The following is a 24,864-nucleotide window of genomic DNA, read 5'->3' on the forward strand; positions in this document are numbered from 1 at the left end:
TGTCATTTTCTTGTTAATTTCACTAGGTATCCACATTTTCTCTCCAACAGTTATACATTCTTCGATATGCCATTTAAGATTGTTAATAAAGACCATGACCTCCGCATACTGAAGGATTTTGAACAGCTAGTTATTAGTTTGCCTGCTCATTCTCTGAACATCGAGTTCATTTTTTCATCTTCAAAAATTAAATCTCTTATAATATATATATATATATATATATATATATATATATATATATATATATATATATATATATATATGGAGATAGAGAGAGAGAGAGATATGTATATATATATATATATATATATATATATATATATATATATATATATACATGTATGTGTGTGTGTGTGTGTGTGTGTATATATATGAGAACCTATGCCTTTTAACACTTTGCTAGAGTCTTCAGACCACTAACATTCCAAATGTTAAAGCAAAACTGTTACTCATTTGCCATTTATTAACTGTCACAAAAACAATGATTTGCAACAATAAAAGGTATTAGTGTTGGACAATGTTCATTTAATATATTACCCTGTTCATACTATAAAGAAGAGAGTAAACTTACCATTCAAGTACATAACGTTATAACAGATTGTACATAGCTGTATATATGTACACATATACTATATAATGCTATTAAAATGTCTATGATCTGTCAAATTTAAAATATTAACTTGCAGGTTGGCCACTTCACTTCTCATGCTAGTTTCTGCAAACAAAATGGTAAATGTAGCAGCATGTAAAATAATGCTTATATTTATAAAGATTCATATGCATTTTTTAAAGAAAACAGATGAGGTACTAATCTGATTTGCATTATATAAGAATCCATATAGTTTATGATATTAATCAGCATTCATATGAAAATGTCTTATTAATGTTGTCTCAGGGAATGACAACTCTTAAAAACTATACTTAGCATCTGATGAAGATAAGTATGAGAAACGTCATCTTCACAGGCTGATTTAACTGGGATTATTTGCTGCAGCTATTAAAAAGTTAATGATGTATTTATTGGAAGATTAAGAGTATTTATTGGAAGATTAAGAGATAGAAAGAAAGTGCAATTGTTCAAATTTCTGATATGAAGCTTGATTTAGTCAGTACAGTGAAAGATGGAGGACCAAAAGCCTCTGTATTGATTACAGACATTAAGAAAGTCCATTTGTTGATAAGATATGGTCATGTAACACTTTGGCCTTTCTTGTGCAAGGGGAGTGAGAGATGTATGCTTGCATTGCAGTTTGACAGTATTCCTTTAGCAGATATCATTCATATCAAGTCTCCATGATGGCAGACAGATATGTATTTATAAAAAGTTCACTGGCAGGCCAATTATTCATATGCCTTTTTTGATGGTAAAATATTTCAGTCCAATGCTATGTAAGAATGAGCTATACTTCTATTAAGTGGTGAGTTTAAAAAGACATTTCAGGTAATTGACTTGACAATTCCAGTATAAGGGGAGGAAGTGACAAATCCTTTTATTAAATGTTGGTAGTCCAAGAAATTCCAATAGATCACAAGAAAGTATAGGTAACTGATCTGGCAAGTCCACTGCAAGGTGAAGAAATGATAGGTATATATGTCACATTCCATCAGCTCTCTTCTGAATGGTTTGAAATTCTTTCATCATAAGTGATCATGATGTTTCACGTAACTCATGCTTATAAACTCATGCAAGATTGCTAGATGTAATCGGCATTGTAGTTTCTACGTTTGCACAAACTTGTTCGGCCCTAGCAGAAAATGGATACAAGATGATGCCAATTTCTAAGGCTTGAAATTAATTTGCTGCAGTAATATAAAAATGAAATTGCCTGCCTAATGCCTTTCTTTCCTTTCCCTTGATGGAAACGTGCAGAGCTTACTGCTCAAGTGAAAATGACTTTACGATAGGTAATTTGGATATTGTAGTTGCAAGTTTTTCTTGCTTGCTCAACAGAGAATAATAACATTAGAGTTGTTAAAAAAAAATAGCATTTTCTGCTTCTCTGATCTGCTTCATGTTTATTTTGGAAAAAAAAAATAGCCAATTCAGATGTTTAAATCTCTCTTCTTTCTTATCACAGTATAACTTAAAATTGTTGGATACCTACAAATGATTATACTTCTGTTATATAATTATTTGTTTATGTTATTTCAAGCTTTTCTTTGATCCTAAACATTTTAGAATAGTCAAGTTTCATGTTCATAGAGCAGTTTAATATAATCCATTGTCAGCATTCCCTGGTTCCATATAGAATGAGTTACTTCTTAGTAAAATCTAAAAGTTTAGCTACTATATGTATAGGTTTGTCAAAATCAGATGAAGTGGACCTAAAGCAATGTGAACCTTGTGATAATAACTTAAAATTCAGAGCTTAAGGTAAATGTGATTAAAGAAATTATAAAACATTTTCCCTAACCCAAACAAATACTAATAATATTATTTTCTTTGTTATAGTTCCCAAATCATCTATTTGTGATTTAAGCTGGAAAATTAAGACTGTTTGTCCAGTGTGGCTCTCAGATTAAATGCTTACTTTGGAGAGTTTGCAGGTCCTCCTAGTCCAAATGGATTTTCATTAGGTGCTCTAGTTTCCTCCCACATCCCAAAAATAAGTGCAGTACATGAATTGCCAATCTTCCTCTACACACACACACACACACACACACACACACACACACACACACACACACACACACACACACACACATATATATACAAGTTACTAAATCAAAAAGTTGAGATATAAGACCTCAACTTCTTGATCTCAAGACATCAAAACATCAGAACTCATTTCACCAAAATAAATGCACACGTAGTTTTTTTTTTGCAGGAACAAGGCCCCCCCCCCCTACACCTCTCACAGCCCCTGCTTCTTATATATAGCAACTCTGAGAGTTTCGGGAAAGGGCAAATTTCTCAATCCCTGCTCTTCCATTGGGTCTATATTATAACATCGAAGTTACAGAACATCGAATACAATATGGTCGACACCATATTGTCGAAGTTCTGTAACTTCGAAAAAAAAATTAAAACTTTAAATTTTTACCCTAATGGATTTAAGCAGGGGGGCAAGCCCCCCTGCACCCCACACCCCCTGCTACTTAAATATATCAACTCTGAGATCACACTTCAATGTAGTATGGTGCAGGAAAGGGAAGATTTCCCTTTCCTGCACTGTAGCGCGATCTCAGAGTTGGTATATTTAAGAAGCGGGGGTGTGGGGGGTGCAAGGGGGCTTGCCTCCCTGCGTAAACGCTTTATTTTTTTTTGGGTTTTTTTTGTTTTTTGTTTTTTGTTTTTTAATAATTTTTTATTAGGTTTCGAGGGTTTAATACTTCGATGCATAAAGTTCGATCTTTATGCATTCGAAGTATTAAACCTTCGAGGTTATAATATAGACCCCTTCCATTATCTCACAGAAAAACTCTACCAGCTTCTTCCTGTTTGGCATAAATACAGTTCCCCATAAGACATACTAATACACACACACACACACATGTACACACACACACACACACATACACACACACACACACGTGTGTGTGTGTGTGTGTGTGTGTGTGTGTGTGTGTGTGTGTACATGTGTGTGTGTGTGTGTATACAGGTGATCATGAACATAATTTTTAATTTTTTTTGCAGAGTGGCAAGCTACCCCACACCAAACCTACACCCGCCCCATGTGGGGAACTGTACCTCCCCTCACACTCCCTACTAAATATATATTCCAATTACAAGATCATGCTACAGTGGAGAAAGGGTACATTTCCCACTCCCCACTGTACCATGATCTCACTCAGGAAAAGCCAGTACACTTTAATCAGCTGATTTTCAATCAGCTGCACCAGCTTTTCTGTACTTAGATAAAATGAAACTTTGCCGAAATGACTGCATCCTATATATATATATATATATATATATATAGGCAGAAGTTCACTGGTAATCCTTCATCTTGCTTTCTTGCTTCCTGGGCAAGTTCTGTACCCCCCTCTGTAGTCAGATATTTCACTTCCTGTGAGAAGTAGCGACCTTGGAATAAGAATATTTATATCTGGGTAAAGCACCAAAGGAGTACAGCGGGCATTTCCCTCCCACTATATGCATAATATTTTTTTATACAGTTTCAGTGCTTACCTATGCTGAGTCATTGATCTGTGGTTGTTAGTGAACTGTGCACCAGCAGACAGTTGTGCACTGTGCATCCGGTCATGTAGTGTCTCATTTTCCTGTCACTTGTGCATACATCCAAACATCAGCAATTCCTGTTATTAGAAGATGTTTCCTCTCAACTCCATTTGGAGCAGGCAATATACTCTTTTTTTTGTGGTTTTATATAATTCATTAGCATTACAAAAGAGATAATAAACACTATGAAGCAGAGAACTAAAAGGTGTCATCGCTGATATACCACTTTACACAGTGAAAAGTAAACAGAGCTCCAACATCCATACCTTACTTTGGGTTTATACTCAGATGACCTGCAACACTAAAATCAACTGATGGCAGTTGGCAGCAAATGAAATGAATGAGAAAAATTATCTTATGTAAAAGGCAAAGCCACATAACCTCACGTGATAAGGCAGATTTACTACTCCACCGCTATAATAAAGCATCCCTGAGGCCTCTATACCATAGGAAAAGTGGTTGGTTGGTTGTTATATCTGATTTGGCTCATAACTGTAGTAATCAAAACACTGTCCCTTAGCCAATGACATGGCATATAATTCCCACCTCTGCCTCGTATGGTCAACCTTGGCAGTCAGGTCTTCCAGAGTCTCTTCAACAGACACTTCCTCTTCTGTTGACTTTGGCATAGCCTCTTCCCCATTGTCAACCCCTTTCTATATCTTGTCTGCATATCAGCATGTTATGTAACACTGCACACACAGCAAATACATTGCTATATGTTTCTGAATCATACTGCAGGTTGCCACCAGACATATATAGACAGTGGAAGCAGGTCTTCTTCAATCTGGACACACATTCATGGGGGGGGTGTATGCATTCACTGCCATGGTCTGGGGGGTTCTTATGGGTGTCATTAACCATGTCTCATATCCAGTATCACCAGTAATATATCACTGGTGGAAATTACTCTGCACAAACTGCTTGATATAAGCTGCACATGCATCAACTGTAGGAATCATTAGCACTGCCTGGATGGTGCATAACACATTGTACATTATACCATGTGCATTACAGACTACCTGGCATTCATTGGAATAGAATCCTGTATAGATGATATACCACTGTCTCTGTGCCCTGGGTGGGTCCATGATGGCAAGCTTGATGTAGTCAATGGGTCCCACTACTTCAGAAAAATGGGTTATTTCACAAAATGTCCATATGTGTCCTTTTCTTCTCCTCTGTAGTTTATGGCAACCAAATAAGCTGCTCCATGTGCTGTAGTATGGCATCAAGGCACTGTTGTAGTATCCATGAGGCAGATACCTGAGATACAACCACCATGCCCTTATTAGTCACCAGAAGGTCCTTGTAGCCAGTCTTCTCAAAGCTACAAATACCTTGGTGTCCACAAGAATAGAATATCCATTTCTTGGTGTCCATGGGAATGGATATTCCATACATTCCATGCATCTCATGAGCCTACATGTGAGGGAACACATCTATACCAGTTCTTGAATGGTGTTTCTATCCAGACAGTAGCCGTCTATAATGTATGTGCCACAGAGGGGATGAAATGTTAGGTGCAGTTGGATCATGCTGCTATGTCTGCAAGTACTCCCCAAAAATAACACAAGCCACAATTTCCAACCCCCCAAATAATGTAGAACAAATCTATAGTTGCCCTGTAATGTTAAAATAGAAAGATAAAACACCTCTCAATGAAGCAGCGACTAAACAATATGTGACAGGTTCAACTTCTTTTGAGAAAAGTGTCTTTGAACACACAGAGGGTAAGCATATATATACAAAAGTGCTAATGTCAACTGCAAGCATCTTACTTATTTTACATTAGTATATATTATGTATTTAAAACTGGTCTGGTGGTGTAGAGGGGTAAAATCCTGACTATTACACAAGTGACCTGGGTTCAATTAGCGGCTTGGGGAGGGTGGGGTATTCCTATTCTAGTGGGTGGATGCATGCTGACATATTAGAGAAAATACTAACCTTGATATGTTTTACTCCACAACTGCAGAAACTGTTTTGCTTCCTACTGTTGATCAAATACAAGGCGCCAAAACATTCTTGATGTAACAGTGCATGAGAATAACACCATCTCTGCACTTCAGCAGAGTTCTTGTAAACACAATATATTCAGGAGAGGATAAGGTAAGTCTTGGAAGAAGACCCATGATGTCACCATGACTGAGCCCAGAGACAGGTATAAATAGATTCAGGCATCACAGTAACACCTACAGATAGGAAAAGAGAGGTCAGTCACCCAAGAAAGAACAAATGCCCATAAGGCAAAAGATGGTTCCTGTTCATAGTGCATATAGATTAGTTTGATGGAAGGGAGAAAATCATGAGTGAATACCTAGGCAAAGTTAAGAAGATAAACAATGTCATCTTATACTCCCCTGTTGGTCTGCTTGATTTTTACCAGAATTTCCCCTGATAAGTATATAACTCATTCATTTCCTCATACTTTTCTACTGGTACTTCTCTGAGCTATAAATATGACTTTTCAGCTCTATTAACCCACAAGGCCCATTTAGTGCAGGTTCAAAACATTCTCTCTCTCTCTTTCTTTATGAATCTCTCTTCCCATTTCCAACTACTTATGAAATGTCATACAGACAAGAAACTCCCTACCTTTCTCATGGCTATTGACGGGATGCCAGAACCTAACTCCAGCTTCCTATCCTCAGCAAACTTCCTTGCAAATTATATGGAGAGAGCTGTCCCTTCTCAATTACCCACTCTCTCACTGAATCCCTCTGATGTTTCCCACAGTAACATTGGCATGTTAGGCCCTCTTTGGCATTACTACAAGGTTAAGCCCACTCTGAGTCCTATGAATAGTCTGGGCTTTAGGACACACTGTGTGTGCACCACTGCTTCACTCTGCAAGCTGTTGCATCTCTTTGCTTCACTTCTGATTAGCTGTAGAGTGGGCAATAATATTGCCCATTAGAGATGTGCTGATGTTTACACTGCTTAAAAGGTATGCTAAAGTCATCATGACAAAAATGTTGCTTTGATACTGTCATTACTTAAAAGTATGCTAATGTCATCAATACATGACAAAACTGCTGATCTGATCACTACATTAAAGGTATATCAATGTCAACATTGCACAAAATGTGTGCAGATATCTTCACCATATGAACGGTGTGGTGATGCTATCAACTACATGAAATGTATGCTGATGTCTTCTCTGTACAAAAGAGTTACAGATATGATCACTACATGAAAGGAGTTGTGATGCCACCACTACTTGAAAGGTATGCTTATTCCATCACTACACAAAACTGATAGAGATATGATTGCTACATGTAGGCCATGCTGATGTCATCATTACTTGACAGGAGTGCTGATACCATTACTGCGCAGGTGATCTGATTTCATCATCCCTGACTGCTTTCCCATCCTTAGCAGTTCTGCATATGTCACTACTGTGACCACTTATGCAGTAATTAATGTGCCAGAGCATTCTGCCATAAAACAATGGTATGTGCTGGGAGGCCTTTCCTCATCAACAGAGGATCCTAGTGGCTTGGGCTTCCTGATGAATGTTTATCACTAACACTGATCAACTGACTAGAGTTAGCCATCATATCTGAGGTACTCTGTCTCCATCATAACGTCTCTAAAAATAATTTCCTCTAAGTTAGTACCTGGGCCCATTGCCAGCTGAATTTATTTACCAGCAATGTGACTATCTCTGGCCAAAGGCACAACAGAGATGAGGAACACAGATGGACCATCTCAGATACTTCACTTCATGGTAGTGAAGAAGGCATGCCTATTGTCAACAGATTTCTTAACATTCATGCACTCACCCTAAGAGTAATGGTTTGCATATATTTTGTGAGGCAGGGGAGTTTAGCAGCAGCTTCAGACTGCAGGCCACTAAAAATAAAAACCCTAGATTGTATGTGGAGGTAAGCAGGTAAGCTATGAACCAAACCCTGACTGTGACTGATAGAACAGAAATATCAACAGATTCCTGTCTTTACTTCTCTTCCTGCCTACACAAAGTGGGGGTATAAACCAAGGCCATCTATGAGCACCTTTTACATAAGACAGCAGAGCTACTAAAATACTTTTCTGATGCAAGAATTGTTACAATTCTCAAGTGGGGAGAGAGAGAGAGAGAGAGACAATTCTAATGAATCACTTGCCAGGAGTAACATGTGAATCACTATGGTGGTTATAATAATTATTCTAAACCACAGGCAGGCAGACAGAAAGATAACTTAAAAGACAATGTGGAACATACTACAGTCATGCATGAAATGAATGACATAAATGATTCTTTGTATATCAATTACTACATAAGCAGAAATGCATGATCACTTTAAACACATTCCACAGAACAGTTAAATGTACTTTTTGACTGAAATGTCAATTGCTCAAAGTAAACACTAACATTAAAGGAAAAAAAATCAGATTGCTCTGTGCCACAGAGAGATAAATTCCCGACTATAATCAGGTTTAATTAGCACCCTGGGCAGTCAGAGCTATTGAGAGAGAAGAAGTGGGGCAATAAGGCACTGCCTGCTCATCTCTCTCATGGGTGGAGGGTGAATGAGGGGGGTAGATGCACAAGTCCCAAGCAAACATTTCACATTACAGTCTCTAAGGGAGACAGGAAACCACTTAGAAGCGTGTGCTTTTAAGTGTGTGTGTGTGTATTGGGGGACAAGGCTTCCTGAGTGGCTAAATCACTTGCAAGAGTAGGGCTCTCACCCTCTTAAGGCTCACTGCACACTAAACTTTGAGCGTGCCACTGTGTGTGCAAAATGGGAACCATGCCTTGTAGAAGCAAAGTAGGACACTTGTCTCTGAGGGAAAATAAATGGGTCAATTGGACAAACAGTGGGAGGTTTGAAGGCAATGGGGGGGGTTACTGTAAAAAAATATATACACTTACAAACATAATGTTTTGCATGTAAATTTGCTATAGAGTAAGTCAGAAACTACAGAAGATGCTAAGAAGAAGAAGAAGAAAGCTTCTGAACAAGAAGACAAGCAAGTAAGTACAGTTTATTATACTTTGTTTTTCATTTATGAAGCATATAATGCAACTTCATTGACTCAGTGTTGTAAGTGTGTGTGTGTGTGTGTGTGTGTGTGTGTGTGTGTGTGTGTGTGTGTGTGTGTGTGTGTGTGTGTGTGTGATTGTCTGTGTGTGTGTGTGTGTGTGTGTGTGTGTATGTGTGTGTGTGTGTGCGTGTCTGTGTGTATGCGTGTGTGTGCGTGTCTGTGTGTCTGCATCTGTATGTGTATGTGTCTGTTTGTGCATACATGTCCCCGGAATTAGGATAAGTTAGCACTAGGTGGTATTAGGGTACAGGAAAATAATGTAAGGTGAACTTTCTAGCAGAAGACATACTGAGATTGTAACTGATAGCGGTAAATAAAAATAATAACTAGATAGAACAAGAAGATAAAAGACGAGATTTAGCCATGGAGAATAATCTAGAAAGATGGAGAGAAGCAAGGAATTCTATCCTTAAAATGGGTATGTGAGTGAGTGAGTGAGTGAGTGAGTGAGTGAGTGAGTGAGTGAGTGAGTGAGTGAGTGAGTGAGTGAGTGAGTGAGTGAGTGAGTGAGTGAGTGAGTGGGTGAGTGGGTGAGTGAGTCAGTCAGTCAGTGGCTGAGCAGATAACAGTAATCAGTTATTCCACTAGTAAGTTTTAAGGCAGCTTGGATACGGTTTAGAGAGTCGTCTGATATGACTGCAGCTGCTTGTGTACTTGCACCTTATCATGCAATATACCTGCCTCTGAAAAAACAAGTTGAATTAAATTGTATATTAACTTTGTACACAGACTGCATGCAAAGATTCTACCAGAGGAGTAAAGATTGTTCAGTCACAATCTATTAAATCCAGAATGACTCCTCTATGGGTATAAACCCCTGATTATAGATGTGAGGTGAGGCCCCAGTATCCACAACTAAATATAATGTATTCTAAGCCTGGGTAAGAGGGATGAAGCCCTAATAATCGCATCTCAGGTGACCATAGTTCAATTAGAGTCCCGGCACTTGGGGGACCAGGCGGATGGGGGAAGAGTGAAGGGGAGGGTCATGGTCAGACAACCTTTCCCTGGGGAGGGAATTGTTATAGCATTCGCCCTCGGGACCAAACAAAGCCAACCGTGGGTAAATTTAGCATTACCCACACCCAGAAGTGGGTTATTGCTATTATACCATGACATTATTTAAGAAAAGAAACTATTACTTTTCTTAAATAATGGCATAGTATAATGCCTGTTTACTGCCCTTCCGCAGATGTCTGGCATCCGCGGCAGTTCTGATGTACTGCGCGCCTGCGCAGTACATCAGAGCTGTGGGCAAAAGCAACGGAGAAAGCAAGATCTCCGTTGCTTTTTTAGTGTTTCGCTATGTTAAATGAGTTTAACATAGTGAGACAGTTTTAAAATAAGCAACGGAGATGTCCGTTGCTTATTTTAAAACTGTCTCGCTATGTTAAACTCATTTAACATAGCGAAACACTAAAAAAAAGCAACGGAGATCTTGCTTTCTCCGTTACTTTTTCTTAAAACACTGTCTTGCTATGTTAAATGGGTTTAACATAGCGAGACAGCTTTAAAATAAGCAACAGAGATCTCCGTTGCTTATTTTAAAGCTGTCTCGCTATGTTAAACCCATTTAACATAGCGAGACAGTGTTTTAAAAAAATGAGTTATACTAATGGAAAAAAGTCCGGGCGACCGGACCTTTTTCCATTAGTATAACTCGATTTACAACGGGCACGCTGGCCAATCAGCGTGCACGTTTTGGGGGGGTCATGGTATAATACAGATTAGTGGAGACCAGGGAAAACACTTCCTGTGCTTGAGGGATGGGGTTAGGCTGCTTTCTGGCATCAGCCCTTATGGAAGTGAGGGACATCCAGTGCAGTTACTCCATTACATTCCCTGCTCCTTATCTAAGCATATGCAGAGAGTGAAAGCCATAAAAGAAGAGCCCTCAAATCATCCCTGATGGCTACCTAAATAATGGTTTCTCCCTGACAATTCATTCCTTTGGTAAGGTGGGAATGCATGGATTGATTGCTTGAAAGGGGAGTGCTTATCGTCAGGAAGTAGGAGTGAAGAAAGAATAAATAGCTATAATATATTCTATAGCTCAGGGTCTTTTAGTGTTTACATTGTTCAGCAAACCTTTGTCAAATGGTAGCAATTTCATCAAACCAGGACTCTAGATTTGATCATGCTTTCTGAAATAAAATGTATCTCAAAACCTGCTTATGATTCCTTTGTAGCAAGGGTCCATGGCCAGGATGGAGTTGGTGGTTTGATTACATTAAAATGACCTTGGATGTGTCTTACCTACCGGTGATCAATGTATACAAAAGCTCTACTGTGTAAACAAAAGCCTGCTATAGAGCAAAAAATGAAGGTAGCCTAACAGAGAAAATGCCAGGCAAATAGAAAACAGTAAAGTTTAGAATACTAATAATTAACGTGCATCTATTTATTATTCTAGCAAAAAGAGAATACTACACGTCGAGTTTTTCAAAACATTGCTCAAGAACTGTACAATAAAAAATATGTATGGAAGAACCAACGGTCTGTAAGTATTATTATTAATTATGTAGTATTAAACCAGTAAACCGAAGTCTTAAAGTATCTTAGCCATTTGTTTTATTTCTGCCTCATGCAGACGGGATTTTTAAAAGGCCAGGGAAGTCAATCAAATGATAATCCAATCTGCCCATAAGACAAAGAAAGCCCAAATTTGTTATCTCTGGTACATGCTGTGTTACAGAGACATCTGTAAATCTCTCTTTATCAAAACTTCATGTATAATCTGTAAATTTATCTTAAAAAAAAAACAGAAGCATTTTAGCGCACTGCCTTAAGAACACACAATTACACTGAAGTCGTTCACAACTGACTTCAGCCAATAAGCTACACTCTACCAATTTATTTATTCTTTGATGACTGGTTTAGTCTTACTAGGCTAGTAGTCTCTTTTCAAGGGAAAATGGAAAAAACAAGATGGTATTTATTATGACTAGGAGAAATGTGGCCAAGGCACCATGGAACTTTCCGTACTGTTTTTTTCTGTAAGTGTCATTGTACCTTTGACATTTATCTGCCCTACCACCAACTTGGGTAGATGGGACCTAGGTCTAATGACTCATCCAAAGTTAAATTCAGATGTATTTCAGCCTTATCATGATGTCATCAACATGCCAAACGTGTTAATTAAGTAGCTGCCTGGTGCAGGCTTTAAGGATTGTAACAATGTATCAGAATACTGTTCACATTAGTTCTCAGTGCTGCACACATTGTTTAATACCTCCTGTTACTATTATAAATGCATATTGTTCAAAACTGAATCTTGTGCCGCCTATGCACAATTTCTGTAGGCATGTGATTTCTTACTGGTGTTAAATCTCTGTAATTTTTACCCTTGCACCTGGGTCATAAATAAAACTGGCCTTCAGATCAGTCCATTTACCCAGTTAACAAAGAGTAAATAAAATAAAATTGGTTTATGCCCTGAAACATTCATCTTTGCAAGAAACTTCTGATGTTATAAATCAGGGGAAAGGCTGAACCCATAGTAAGAGACAAAAACATGGATGAGAGTTTGATTATGGAACTGATAAGACATGGAATGAGAACTGAATGCATATTTGCTTAGTTGGGTAATCAGAGATGCCTTTTGCCTTTCATGGCTCCTTTTAGTGTGGCTGCCACAGACATCACTAAGGCACTAAGTCTAACATGATTACTAGTTGTAGACCATGACTTCCTATGAATAATCACATCAGATTTAGTTGTCTTGTGACTAATCTAAACTAAAATGTCTAAATACTAAAAGATAAACATCTCAAAACAGCAACACTCTAAAGGTTGCAGAACACACAAAACAATTATTTTTGCCAACCTGCACACATGATTTGGAGGCAAGCCACTCCCATACCCTGATCTTTAACTAGAGTTACTCTGAGGTTGCAAAAACCTGGGACAAGAAGGAGAAAATAAAAGAAATGTAAGACTCACCTTGACCCTGTTCTTCACGTCCACAATGCAGCAATTGTATGGCCTGTGCAGTCCTATTTTAAGGAAATGTCATTGACAGAGAAGTTGAGACCTTCCTACTTAAATGTTTTGAGATTTGCGGTTTCAGGCTGTGATTATGTATAAGTGTTTTCATAAACCAACTAACAACTGTATTTGCATACAAATAATGTGAGAAACTTTTTTTTTTACTTCTTTTCTGCAGGATTTTAATACAGCAGTATATTTAATTAAAATATTTTTGTTTTAGCAGTGCAGTTCAAAGCAGTATTAAAACTGTATAGTTCATACTATAAATTGCACACATTCTTATGGCTGTGTCTCATCAAAATCTCTTCCAGTATTTCCATAGTAAATGTATATTAAATTGCAGTGTAAGCAATATATAACAGTTCACATTACAACTGCCCAATCCCCTTCCTGCAAATACAGGAAAAGTATGTAAGTGCTCACTGATGCATAAATATTGGTGAACAAAGAAGTTGGTCCTCATTGTGTTAGGGATAGGTAGATGACATTTTTCTTGCTGTAGCTATTCTGTGCCCTTGCAAGAACTGTAAATTGTGAACACTGTATTCTTTGGTGTAAAGGACTTCTGAAATTTAGACCCTGTGATACTGCCTGGAAGAGTGCCAAACACAATCAATTTAAGTAATCCACCTAAGCCCTATAGTATCCATGTTTAAGTAAGAAAAAAATAACCAATCAGGCATTAAAAAAACAACAATTTAACAAAATATAAAAAAGTAAATCATGATAAAAGTGCTGCAATAAAAATTATATTCTAGCACATATTATTGTATAAGGAAAATTTGTTTTAAAAAGTGTATACTAAATTTTAGCATATTTTATGGACAAAATAAATTAGTTATTAAAAAAATGTACAGTTTGGCATGCCTGCTCTATGACTGGCTATACCATTACACCATACAAAAAAAAAGAGCGCACTGTGTTGCAAAGAGGGGCAGAGGTCATGGAGAAATAACAAACCCCACATTTTGTGTTGGCAGGCCCATAAATCATCAGACTTCTAAGCTTCCACTAAAAGTGGATGAAACTGAATGTACCAAGAATCCCTGAACTGTATTTGCAAAAAAAAAGTAAAACAAAAAAAACACTTTCAGTGGCAAGACCCCCATACCCCCCAAACTTATATTTACCAACTCCAAAGTCATACCAACTCAAAAAAGGGGGAAATTCCCCAAAAAATGACAGCACTGTTGGCAGAACAGTGATTTTGTGTGGAGGAACTCAAGTCATTGATGGGATGATCCTTGGACATCTGAAGCTTGAGACTTCAGTCTTTGTCCACCAGTAGGATAACCCACTTTTACTATCAGTAACACAGGCATCTAACTAGCTATTTCCCTCTTAGGTAGCACCATATGCAAAAACTAAATTCATATTAGAGCTTGCATAAAGGACATGTGAGAAAGGCTTTGTGCTGACTCCACTGAAATCAAAGACAAGCAAAACTTTAGCTCCAGTTATGGTGGGGGGATATTTGTAGGTAAATGTTTGAATATGGCTCCGTGAAAGACTGCTCAGCTGCAGAAAAAATGATTACCGACTTTTTCCTTCACACCAACATACATAAGTAAACCCAGTTTAACATGGAAAGATGCATTTATATAATATTAATGTTATTTTTCTTTTAGGTAAGTAGAATGGACCCAAAGATCCCTTTTCAGCTATGAAAACAAAAACCGCACTACCAGAATATTACGTTTGTGGCAAGCACTGTTACAAGTGAATAATTTACAGCAGCTTCTAATACTGCATTGTGACATTATTACATTTTTAATGAAAAACATTAAAAAGAAAGTCTCTAGCAGCTACCATGAGTTGTGGAAGCATAGTAGTAGTAGTTTAGCTGTAATAAAAGCTATTAAAGTAAGCATTCTTAAGCAAGTCATAGTGACCCCTACAACTCCCAATGTTATACAGAAGCTCTACTTAAAATTTAACATTTCTGCAGGAAAAAAAAAACTACCAGCCACAGAATGAATCTGAAAAAATATAGCAACAGTGCAACAGATGAATTGTAGTGCAATGCAAAATTATATTTTTATTTATTTTTGTTATTATTGTTGTTGTGTTTTTTTTTTTGCTCCCCACTTCACAGTTTGACCACTGAGTCTGCCTTCACCTCACCCAAATGGTCCACTTGTTCACCCCAAGACATGAAAGCCTTACAGCCCATTCATTTCTTCCTTCTTAGGGTGACACAAACAGTGGGGGTCAGTGCAGATGCAGACTGTCATCCATCTCATGGCATCGAGCGGGGGTCTTTAAAGCCCTACGACCTCCCAATGTGAAGCACTATGTCTGAAGTAGTTGCCTGCAAGGAGGCAAAGAACATCCAGTGCTCTGTAGTCTCCACCAGGAACTCTACAACGAGTTTGAACTCTGGCCATGCAGTCCCCAACTCCCCTCATCCTTGACATAAATAAGCAGGTTTCACCAAGTCATTCTTCTCTCTGCCCCAGCAAACTACCCTGCTGCCCAAACTGCTAAATGAACTCAGGTTATTTGGATCATAGACAAGGATTTATCTTGGCCTGATTTTTTTTTTTAGGTCTACAAAATTGCTCATACTAGTTTCATTTTAGCAGTTCCCAGCATTAAAGCATCAAGCAGACCACCTCATGAGCACTCAGCAACATGGTAGGAAAAAAAATCACAGCAATACTCCTCCCCAGAAAACACTTCAGTCATGTCTTCCACCCAGTTTCTAGTGCACAAACCATAACCAAGTCAATGGCATATAGAAAAAATGAACAGAGTTAAATTGTGCTGCTAAGGCAAATATCTAGAAGTGATGCTTGACAAAACTAAGAGCATAACTTAAGACATGTTATTACCCACAGTCATACATGCACCAAAGTACAGTACACTAACTACAATTGCTTTCATAAGGTTTCAGGTTTTTATCAGTGGCCAGGATTCAGTAAATTACCCATGCACTCTAGTCATTAGATGATTCAGTCATAGTCAATGTGGATTATATGAAGAGAGATATGATGGAGGTCTAGGACTATAGGTTCCAGTCTGGTTTTTGCCTTGCATTGTGTAGTATTCTACCTTCCCCAAGAATAATGCCACAATATGACAAGTGATGATTGACTTTCATGATTGTCATAGTTTCTGGTGTTATTCTAAGGCGGTACAATATTTGTCAGCATGAGAGGATATGGTCAGCAGACCACATTGCTTTGCCAATTATGGTCTGCACCTCTCCCCTCTAGACTTTCAAATATTGTCCTCCCCCATTGTACCTTTTTTAGGCAATGCCAAACTGACAAACCTTCTGACAAAGCAAAAACAATCTAAGAGAAACCTAAGCCTAAACAGCCTAAACAAGAAACTCCACCCCACCTCACAGACTCAACTCACTCTAGAGAATGTGGACATCTGTACAGTTACTGAGACTTGGTTTAAAGCCACAGAGACCACCCCATCAGTGCAGAACTACAATGTCTTTCACAAATTCAGGCCAGCTACTGCACAGGCAGGGCAAAATCCCACATGATGCACTTACAAGCTGTAGTTCACCCTCTATAACCCAAGAAATCGATGTCAGACTTCAACTACCCCAAATAAACAGGAGTACTTACATATGCCAAGACTTGCAGGCCCAGAGATTCCTACACTTTGTAAACACATGCACTTTAGACCAGATAGTTAATATGCCCACTAGATGTGCAAACACATTTGGTCTGGTGCACGTCAACATGAAAGAACCGTGTACATCCTCCTAGTGTAGTGTCTTCTCTGGTAAGGTCAGACCACAATGCTGTCTCCTTCATAACAAAAATCAGTTCTGTAACTCTGGCTAACCATGTAACATTTAGGAACTATTTTAAGGCAAATTTCCTGCTGCTAAGTTATATCTGTCAAAATTTCAAGCCCTGACCTCAGACCCTGAGAACACTGCTACCTATGTGGAACTGTTCACAGAAAGCTGTGTAATCAGTCAATAAATGCATAGAGGCAACAAATAAGCCCAGAACTAAATAAAAAAAATCACCCTGATGGAATCCATACATAAACAGGTTGCACAAGAAAAACGTCATAGCCAAGATTAGGAATTGGTACGCCTAGCATGATACAAACACTTTCGTCAATCTGAGCAAACAACTAAAGGGCAAATTAAATCTACTAAAGTCAAATTTGATGTAAAGCTAGCCACCCCCCCCCCCCCCCCGCAAAAGCATCCACAAGGCTTTCTTTAGCCATGCATGAAACCTCAAAGGCAGCACACAGTAGAACTAATTGTTAGTGGAGCTAACTACACAGAGCCAGAAGATATAGAAAATCTGTTGGCCGACAACTTCGGCAGGTAGATGAAAAAGTGTCCAGGTGAGCCAGCAAAGAAAGTAACTGTAGCTGGCGTGGTTTATATTTTTTACACTATTAGTTATCAAATTAAAAGCTTGTAATACATTAATTTTAGAAGAGTCTACTTGATAGAACTATTAAATATTGACTTTGCAGTCACACTATACCACTGGTCCACCTGTCCTTGTAATGGGTAATGTATTTTCCTTACTTCATAGAAAGAAACTTCCTCTTACAATACTGAAGTTAACTTATATTTTTATAGTAATACAAACAGCATTAATAAAAGTTAAACTAGAAAAAATTATATTTTCTACAGTCAGCAAATCTCAGATTGCCAAAAAAAAAAAAAAAACAGGTGCATATTCCATACGACCTTCAGAGAGGTGCTGTAATCAAAGTTCCAGAACTACACATATGGGTAAAATATCACTCCCCTGACATAACAGAATCTTGGCTAAAACCTAATATCAGTAACACAGAAACACTACACCCTCCCACACACACACTGGCTTTAACATCCTCAGAGGTCATAGATTAAACAAAAAAGCATGAGGAGTAGCAATAATATACCACAGTAGCATAAACCTGTCAACACTGAGATAACTTCTAGAATAAGCCTATACAACTTCCCCCAACGTATCACTGATCCTACCAAAAGCAGCCTAAAAAATGGTAAAACTACCATCCTGAACTGGTTATTAACAAGTTACCATAACAATATAAGCTCCGACAGCACCTTAGCAAGCACACTTAGTGCGCCCCCCTGCCCATGTATACCAAGTGAATGCCATTCTTCTCCCGGGGTACACACATATAAATCCTCTCACAACATAAACAACTTTGATCCAGAACTGTTTAACAGCTTGAGATAACTGGAACATCCTAAAAATCATAACAGTAGATAATGCTGTTGTCTATTTTAATAAGATATTTATGGAACTGCTAAACAGCATATTCCCCCTTAGGCTTAAAAAGATAAAAAACAACCCTGTTCCTTGGCTCACTCATAATACCAGGAAATTAATAAGGAACAGAGATAAAGCCTGGTAGGCATGGCTCAATAATAAAACAGAAAACAATTGTCAACCATATAAATACATACAAAATAAAGTCAAATGCCAGATCAAACTTGACAAGAAACTGCATTACTCCAATTTGTAGAACAGGTGCTACAAAAAATCTAAACAATTCTGAGACGCCCTGGCTAAAATGGACAACCAAACACCAACCCCTATTGCTCACCAGAAGAAACATTGACCTCCTCTAATAATCTCATTGCATCCCATTCAGTTTCTCCTCCCAATTCCATCAATGCTCACTTTGTTCTGTAAACCAGTATCTACCATAACAATCAAGAAATATCTCAAACAAATGAAATTGAGTACACTAGCTTCAGATGGAATTCCTGATAATTTCCTAAAATAGCAGCCGGTTCAGTTTCCTTTCCTGTATCCCTTCCCATAAATAGGTCTATTCTGGAATTGAATGTCTCAGCCATGTGAGAAAAAGATCTGACATCATCTCATTTCATAAGGGAGCAAACCCCAGTGATGTAGCCAGCTGTGCATCCATTGCCATTTTCTCCTTTATTTTAAAAATCCTTGAAAAATGCATTTATAATCACTTAATGACTCATTTATAAACACACAACCTCCTTACCCCCACACGACATGGTTTCAGACCAGGGTATAGCACTACCACAGCTACCTTAAACTTCCCCAACAGTATTAACTTAGCCAGAGACAAAAGTCAAGTGGTTTCTGCCATGTTTCTGGATCTGTCCAAGGCCTTCACTTGACCTAACACCACCATCAAATAGTTCTCCTGCTACCTTTCCAATCTATTTCCACTCTATTAAATAAATGAATTCTTATTCATCCTTCCTACCTGTCAAAATAAGTGTTCCCCACAGTTCCATAATAGTGACACTGCTTTTCAACATATTTACTGACAAACTACACTGCATCAAATGTCAAGCATCACTCATCAATATGCAACAATTCCACTTTCAATTGCACAGCTAGCAATCCAATTACTCTACAACGCATCACCCAAGAGTCATTTTCATTAGTTGAAAGCTGGCGCAATAACTCCCAGCTTCTAAACAATCCCTCAAAAAAAAAAAACAAAGCTGCTATTATTCCTCCCAAAAGCCTTTACATACCGCAAACAAAAATCAGTGTCACCAAAATTAGGGACACCATATAGAACAGAAAACTACTTAACTGATTCATCCAGTAATTCTACACTCCTACTCTCAACTTAACTATATGGTTCCCCAATACTGATTAACCTTCAAGCTTTCATTCAAAACAAACTAAACCAGTGCTACAATAAAATAGCAAAATTTGCCACTGACTTATCAAACAGAACTAATCACTGCTTAGCCCTAAAACAGCTTATACCCAATTAGTCCACAATTCATGTAGCCTGTCTCCTCAACCTATTTTAAAATATTTACCCTGTTGAGGGGCTTTTCTCCCCTTGTATACAATTGCTTGTCAACTAATGTTTAAATAGCTTTGACTCTACTGTGGAACTTTTCTCCCTGGGCCTCCACTGAAATGGGCCACTGGCTCAGTCAAAATTTCCTGGTTATCAAAGAACAAATAAAAAATAAAAATAAAATACTCTAATTTATGGCATTTTTGCAGGGGGTAAGGTCCTGTACCCCTTGATATGAGAGGTGTGTCCTTAGCCCCCCAATCCTTAAATATTTCCAGGTTTATTCCAGCTCAAGAGAAAAAAAGTTATAAAAGTTATTACCGTTTCCCAAATGTTGATGCAACCTTAGAGGTAAGATAGTTATACTGGGTATGGGGAAGTCCTCCCACAACAGGGGGTGCAAGGGAGCATTTGAATTAAAGTAGACACCTGTAACATATTCCACAATGGTGTACCAGGTGATAGTAAAATTGTCCTAAGTAGATTGTATTCAGTATAAGTATTATCAGTAAAACAACACAGAACCCACTTATTTTAGTACCCGTGCTGCAGAACTTATTTTATGTTTAAGCAATATGTAGTAGAAAAAGGACAATTATGCTATTCTACGTAGAGGGAGTTGGTAGCAGTCTGAAAGTGAATGCACAATTCTAAAAACTTTAGCTACATTCCTGACTGTGCATAAAATCAAATTAATTTACAACATTTAATCTACTTTAAAATACTCAGAATTATTTTTTCAAAATGTTGTGCATGTCTCATCCTATAATAGTCCTCAAACTCACATGCAATATGTTCTTTTTTTCTCAGCAACAAGAACCTTCAGTAGAAATTGATGACATCTATCAAAACTCATGATTCCTTGAACAACAGAACAGACAGAAAGTCTTTCAACAGGGAGGAATTGAAATCTAAAACACTTTGTAGTGCCGTGTAATTTAATCAGATCCATAATGCTGCCTTTACTTATTGTACCTGGGTGAAGCAGCCAACAGTGTCATGTGATATATTCCCAGACTGTCCAGTCATGTACCTTATCTTGTGGAGAAATGGAATCCTTGCTACAGAGAGAATAGACTCACAGGAGAAGCCAGGTGTTTTGAGTTCTATGAATGAGTAAGCATGCTATACTAGCTATAAAACATGCCAAAAAGTTAGACTAAGAAGATGCAAGTGTTTCCAAATCCATGCACCACGACTGACAACAGAAGGTATTCAGCATGTTAATTTACCTCCAGGTGCCTGTTTCTTAAGAAATATTGCTCAACAAGTCAATTCTATTTAACAGCTACAATAAAGAAAACAAAATTCGTTAAAGCAGAGAGACAGAAACTGAGTGTTATCACTGTACCAGATGGTAGATCCAGAATGCATTCAGGTCAACATTTCAATTCAGGGAAGGAAATGAAGCACCTTAGATCATTACAGTTCCAAAACTGTTTAAAATGAAGCACCTTAGATCATTATGGTTCCTAAACTGTTTAAAACTGTTAACTTTCTTTTAACATCGTCTTGTATGTCCCTGATCTTTGGACGATCATCATGTTGTACTTATTTACAAAAGTTAACGACTGATTTGGTGTTCATCTACTATCCTATTCATTTACTGTATTTCACCACCACAGTTAATGAAATCTATGGGAGCGTTTGTCTACCGAATTCACGGAATGTGGAATTTTGGATCTCCACCAATACAGAGCTAATGAAAGCCAGCAATGACAATTAATTAGATTTGTTTTTTAATTACTTAAAAGAACCTTAGATCTAGTTGTGTACTGCATTTCATTAATTTCATTAATCTAGACATAAATAAGGCTTTGGATCAGGCTGGCCTTTTCAAACTGCAAAATAAATTGTCTGATATAGTTTTCCAAATTGGTTTCTTCAATTTCCTCCTGGTTGATAGGGAGGAAAAGGTAAAGTTTTTAGGATACCAGAAGGGCTCCCTATTGAAATATCAGCACTCGAAATGCCAACAAGCAGAAGAAAAAAAAAAAAACAGAAAGCACAGGAGAAGAGCAAATCTCGAAAATCACTCTTCTTAAAATTTCTTTACTGATTCGCACTAGACTCACTGTAGCAGGTCTTGACATTTCAAATGGTTCTGAGCCTAACTCTGTTAAAATGTATGTGCATAATGCTGAATTACCTAATAGCATTTAGCACACAGAAACTGCAGATATTATTTAGATGGTGACATTTATTAACAATGTAAAGGATGCTTTCAAATTCAACTCTTAGCTTGATGCATTTCCATGTTAAGCAAATAAAAAAATAAATAAATGACATGGAACTTAATACTGCCAATATAAATCATAACATATTTTCAGTGTAGAGTTTAATGCCTCATTATTTCATGTAGATGATGGCTATCTAATTCTAGGTATCAGCACTGATAGGTCTGTGACCTTAAATCCCATACTAAGGATGTCAGCAGTAAATCAAAAGTGTTACCTGTATTTAAAAGTACAACCTGAGTCAAATTCAGCTGTTGTGCATTTGTTCAGTCAGCCTATCAGGTGGTGTTTTAAGGTCAAGATGGTACAAATCCAGACTTGTGTAACTAAAAATTAAGCTAAGTTTCTTATATGTCTTATAAAAATCTGATGATCTGTGTTTATGTGTGTGAAGCTACATATGGATTCTGTAGTGTAATGCCTGCAATATCTGCCTCTTATGTAGACGGTCATGAGTTCAGACTCCAGTGGAACGATTATTGTTGACAGCACTAAGGTTAAGATCCTGACCTGTCAACGGTCTGTTTCCTGCAGTTCAGGGTTTGATTCTTTTTTGCCTACTGTGTGTGTTGGAGGAAACCAGGTTCCATGACGATGCCATGGACTGCATGCCTAAAAAGTACTTATGAACTTCAGCAGCTTCGTGTCGGTTTATTAAACGTTTAGTTTTTTTTTTTAAGGTCTAGGTTTAAGTACAGTTTCATCTAGTTATAGTTTAAAGGGCATAAACAGACTCAAATAGGTGACTATGCATTTAGATGAAAAGTATTTTTTGAATCTCCATTAAGGGTAGTAGGCATTTCAGTTAGTTTACCTGATACAATTAAGGCAACTAACACACTGGTCAGGTTTAAGGATTTGGATAATTACATGAAGGAAATGTGACATCCGATATATACGTTATACAGCAGCTCATGTGCCACTGAGAAACAAGCTACACTCCGCGACAGTTTGTCTTGAAAATTGTGTTAACCTCCATTGTGTGTTGTGTAATATATTGGCTCCTCCTGTTTGTTGTCATTATTTTTTTTTGACAGGCATAAAGCTCTACATAGACATAAATTCTTTCTTCTGCTACTGTGGACAATTTCTAAGTATAATTAAATGTGAATGGGACCTAAATGCTGTACCTGTTTTAGGATTCTGTAATATGTGATGCTAAATGTAGGCTGAGTTTGTTATTGTGAATATATTGAAACTGAAGGTTAATTTGAATTGACCTTTGTATTTGTTCAGTATCTGAGTGCAACTGTTGTCTTTGCCAATTGGCTCCAGTCTTGGCTAAAAATTGTCTCTGGACCAATTCACTTACCCACTTAACAAAATAAATAAATAAACACGTAGTTAGCATACTACAAGCACAGGATAAAAACAAATATACATTAAAAAATTATGAATATACAAATTTCAGCATATATAACATTTAAGAGCCATGAAACTGCTTTTATGTTTGTTGTGCCATACATTAAAAGAACATTCATTTATCTGGAAAAGTGAAACACAATATGCATATCCTATGCATCTAATTTGATACTTTATAGATATTTTTAATTATTTTCTCTTTCTTAATTATCTATAACAGTTGTCTGAATCCAAAATCTTGATACCTTTGAATTTACATATCTCAATTTCTGTTCTGCACATGAAAGAAGAATGTGATTTTTTTATGCTGTCTAATTTTATTGTGTACCTACAGGCAGAGATAAAAAACTGAAGTGTAATATCAGCAGGGGTAAATTGAAATTCTTGGCACTATGGAAGACAGGGCAAAGGTTGAGCACTTGGGGGTGTGTGTGTGTGTGTGTGTGTGTGTGTGTGTGTGTGTGTGTGTGTGTGTGTGTGTGTGTGTGTTGTGGAATCAGGATGCATTATAATGACACATGCCACTGGTCATGCTCATGGATAGAATGATACAGGTGAAATATACAAAGACAGCATGGAATATGATGCCTATATCTAGACTACCTTGTAATGAACTATATAATGAATGGACTAATAAAGCTATACATATCCACCAAAGATCAATATTATATAAAACATTCTTTCCACCTTTCAGTGTCCTCTTTTCTTCTCACAGAAACGAAAAAAGCCCATGAAACACATGACACTTTTCTCACACGTGCCTCTATATTTAATGTCCATATTTCATTTTTTTAATACTATTTATTTTTTTAATACTATTTATTTATTATAGAGCAGGCAAATCCCACTAAGCCAATGGTCTCTTTTCAGGAAAGACTCGAGGTGACATTCATGCTGACTAGCAGGAAATTTGGTCAGTAGACATAGGACTTCACCTACTCTATTTGATAGGTGCCATGGGATCTTTTATATTCACCTGAGTTACCACCAACTCAGTCACATGGAGCCTCAGTTTAATATCTCATCCAAAGAATGACCACTCAGGAGTGCAGCACCCTCTTATGTTGCATTGCACTGACTGTATTAAAAATTAATTCAACTAACTGGTGTGAGAAAATAACTCACTGGCCAAGTAAAATTTATCTCTGAAAGGAAAAAGTGAGCACTGTCTTTTGATGGCAATTACCCATTCACTTCTAAGGAAGAACTTTTGGTACAGGTAAGTCCATCAAAGTCATGGAAGTGGGGGTATGTTAGTGTGTGTGTGTGTGTGTGTGTGTG

At 37.5% G+C, this 24,864-nt stretch overlaps 1 protein-coding gene across 2 annotated transcripts in view; it reads left to right on the top strand.

Annotated features, from left to right (window-relative positions):
• Positions 1-23,436, top strand: part of IGSF6 (immunoglobulin superfamily member 6) — a 106,560-nt gene extending 83,124 nt beyond the window's left edge. For both annotated transcript variants that reach the window (XM_044089622.1, XM_044089621.1), the window contains exons 4-6: positions 9,096-9,164; positions 11,649-11,735; positions 20,795-23,436. In XM_044089622.1, the coding sequence (XP_043945557.1) occupies positions 9,096-9,164; positions 11,649-11,735; positions 20,795-20,813 (175 nt within the window). In that variant the 3' untranslated portion in view covers positions 20,814-23,436. The remainder of the gene's footprint in view (positions 1-9,095; positions 9,165-11,648; positions 11,736-20,794) is intronic.
• The last annotated feature ends 1,428 nt before the right edge of the window (positions 23,437-24,864 follow it).

Source organism: Protopterus annectens, chromosome 12.part0 (assembly GCF_019279795.1).
Source record: "Protopterus annectens isolate FY-2018-M chromosome 12.part0, PAN1.0, whole genome shotgun sequence".
Classification (NCBI taxonomy): domain Eukaryota; kingdom Metazoa; phylum Chordata; order Ceratodontiformes; family Protopteridae; genus Protopterus; species Protopterus annectens.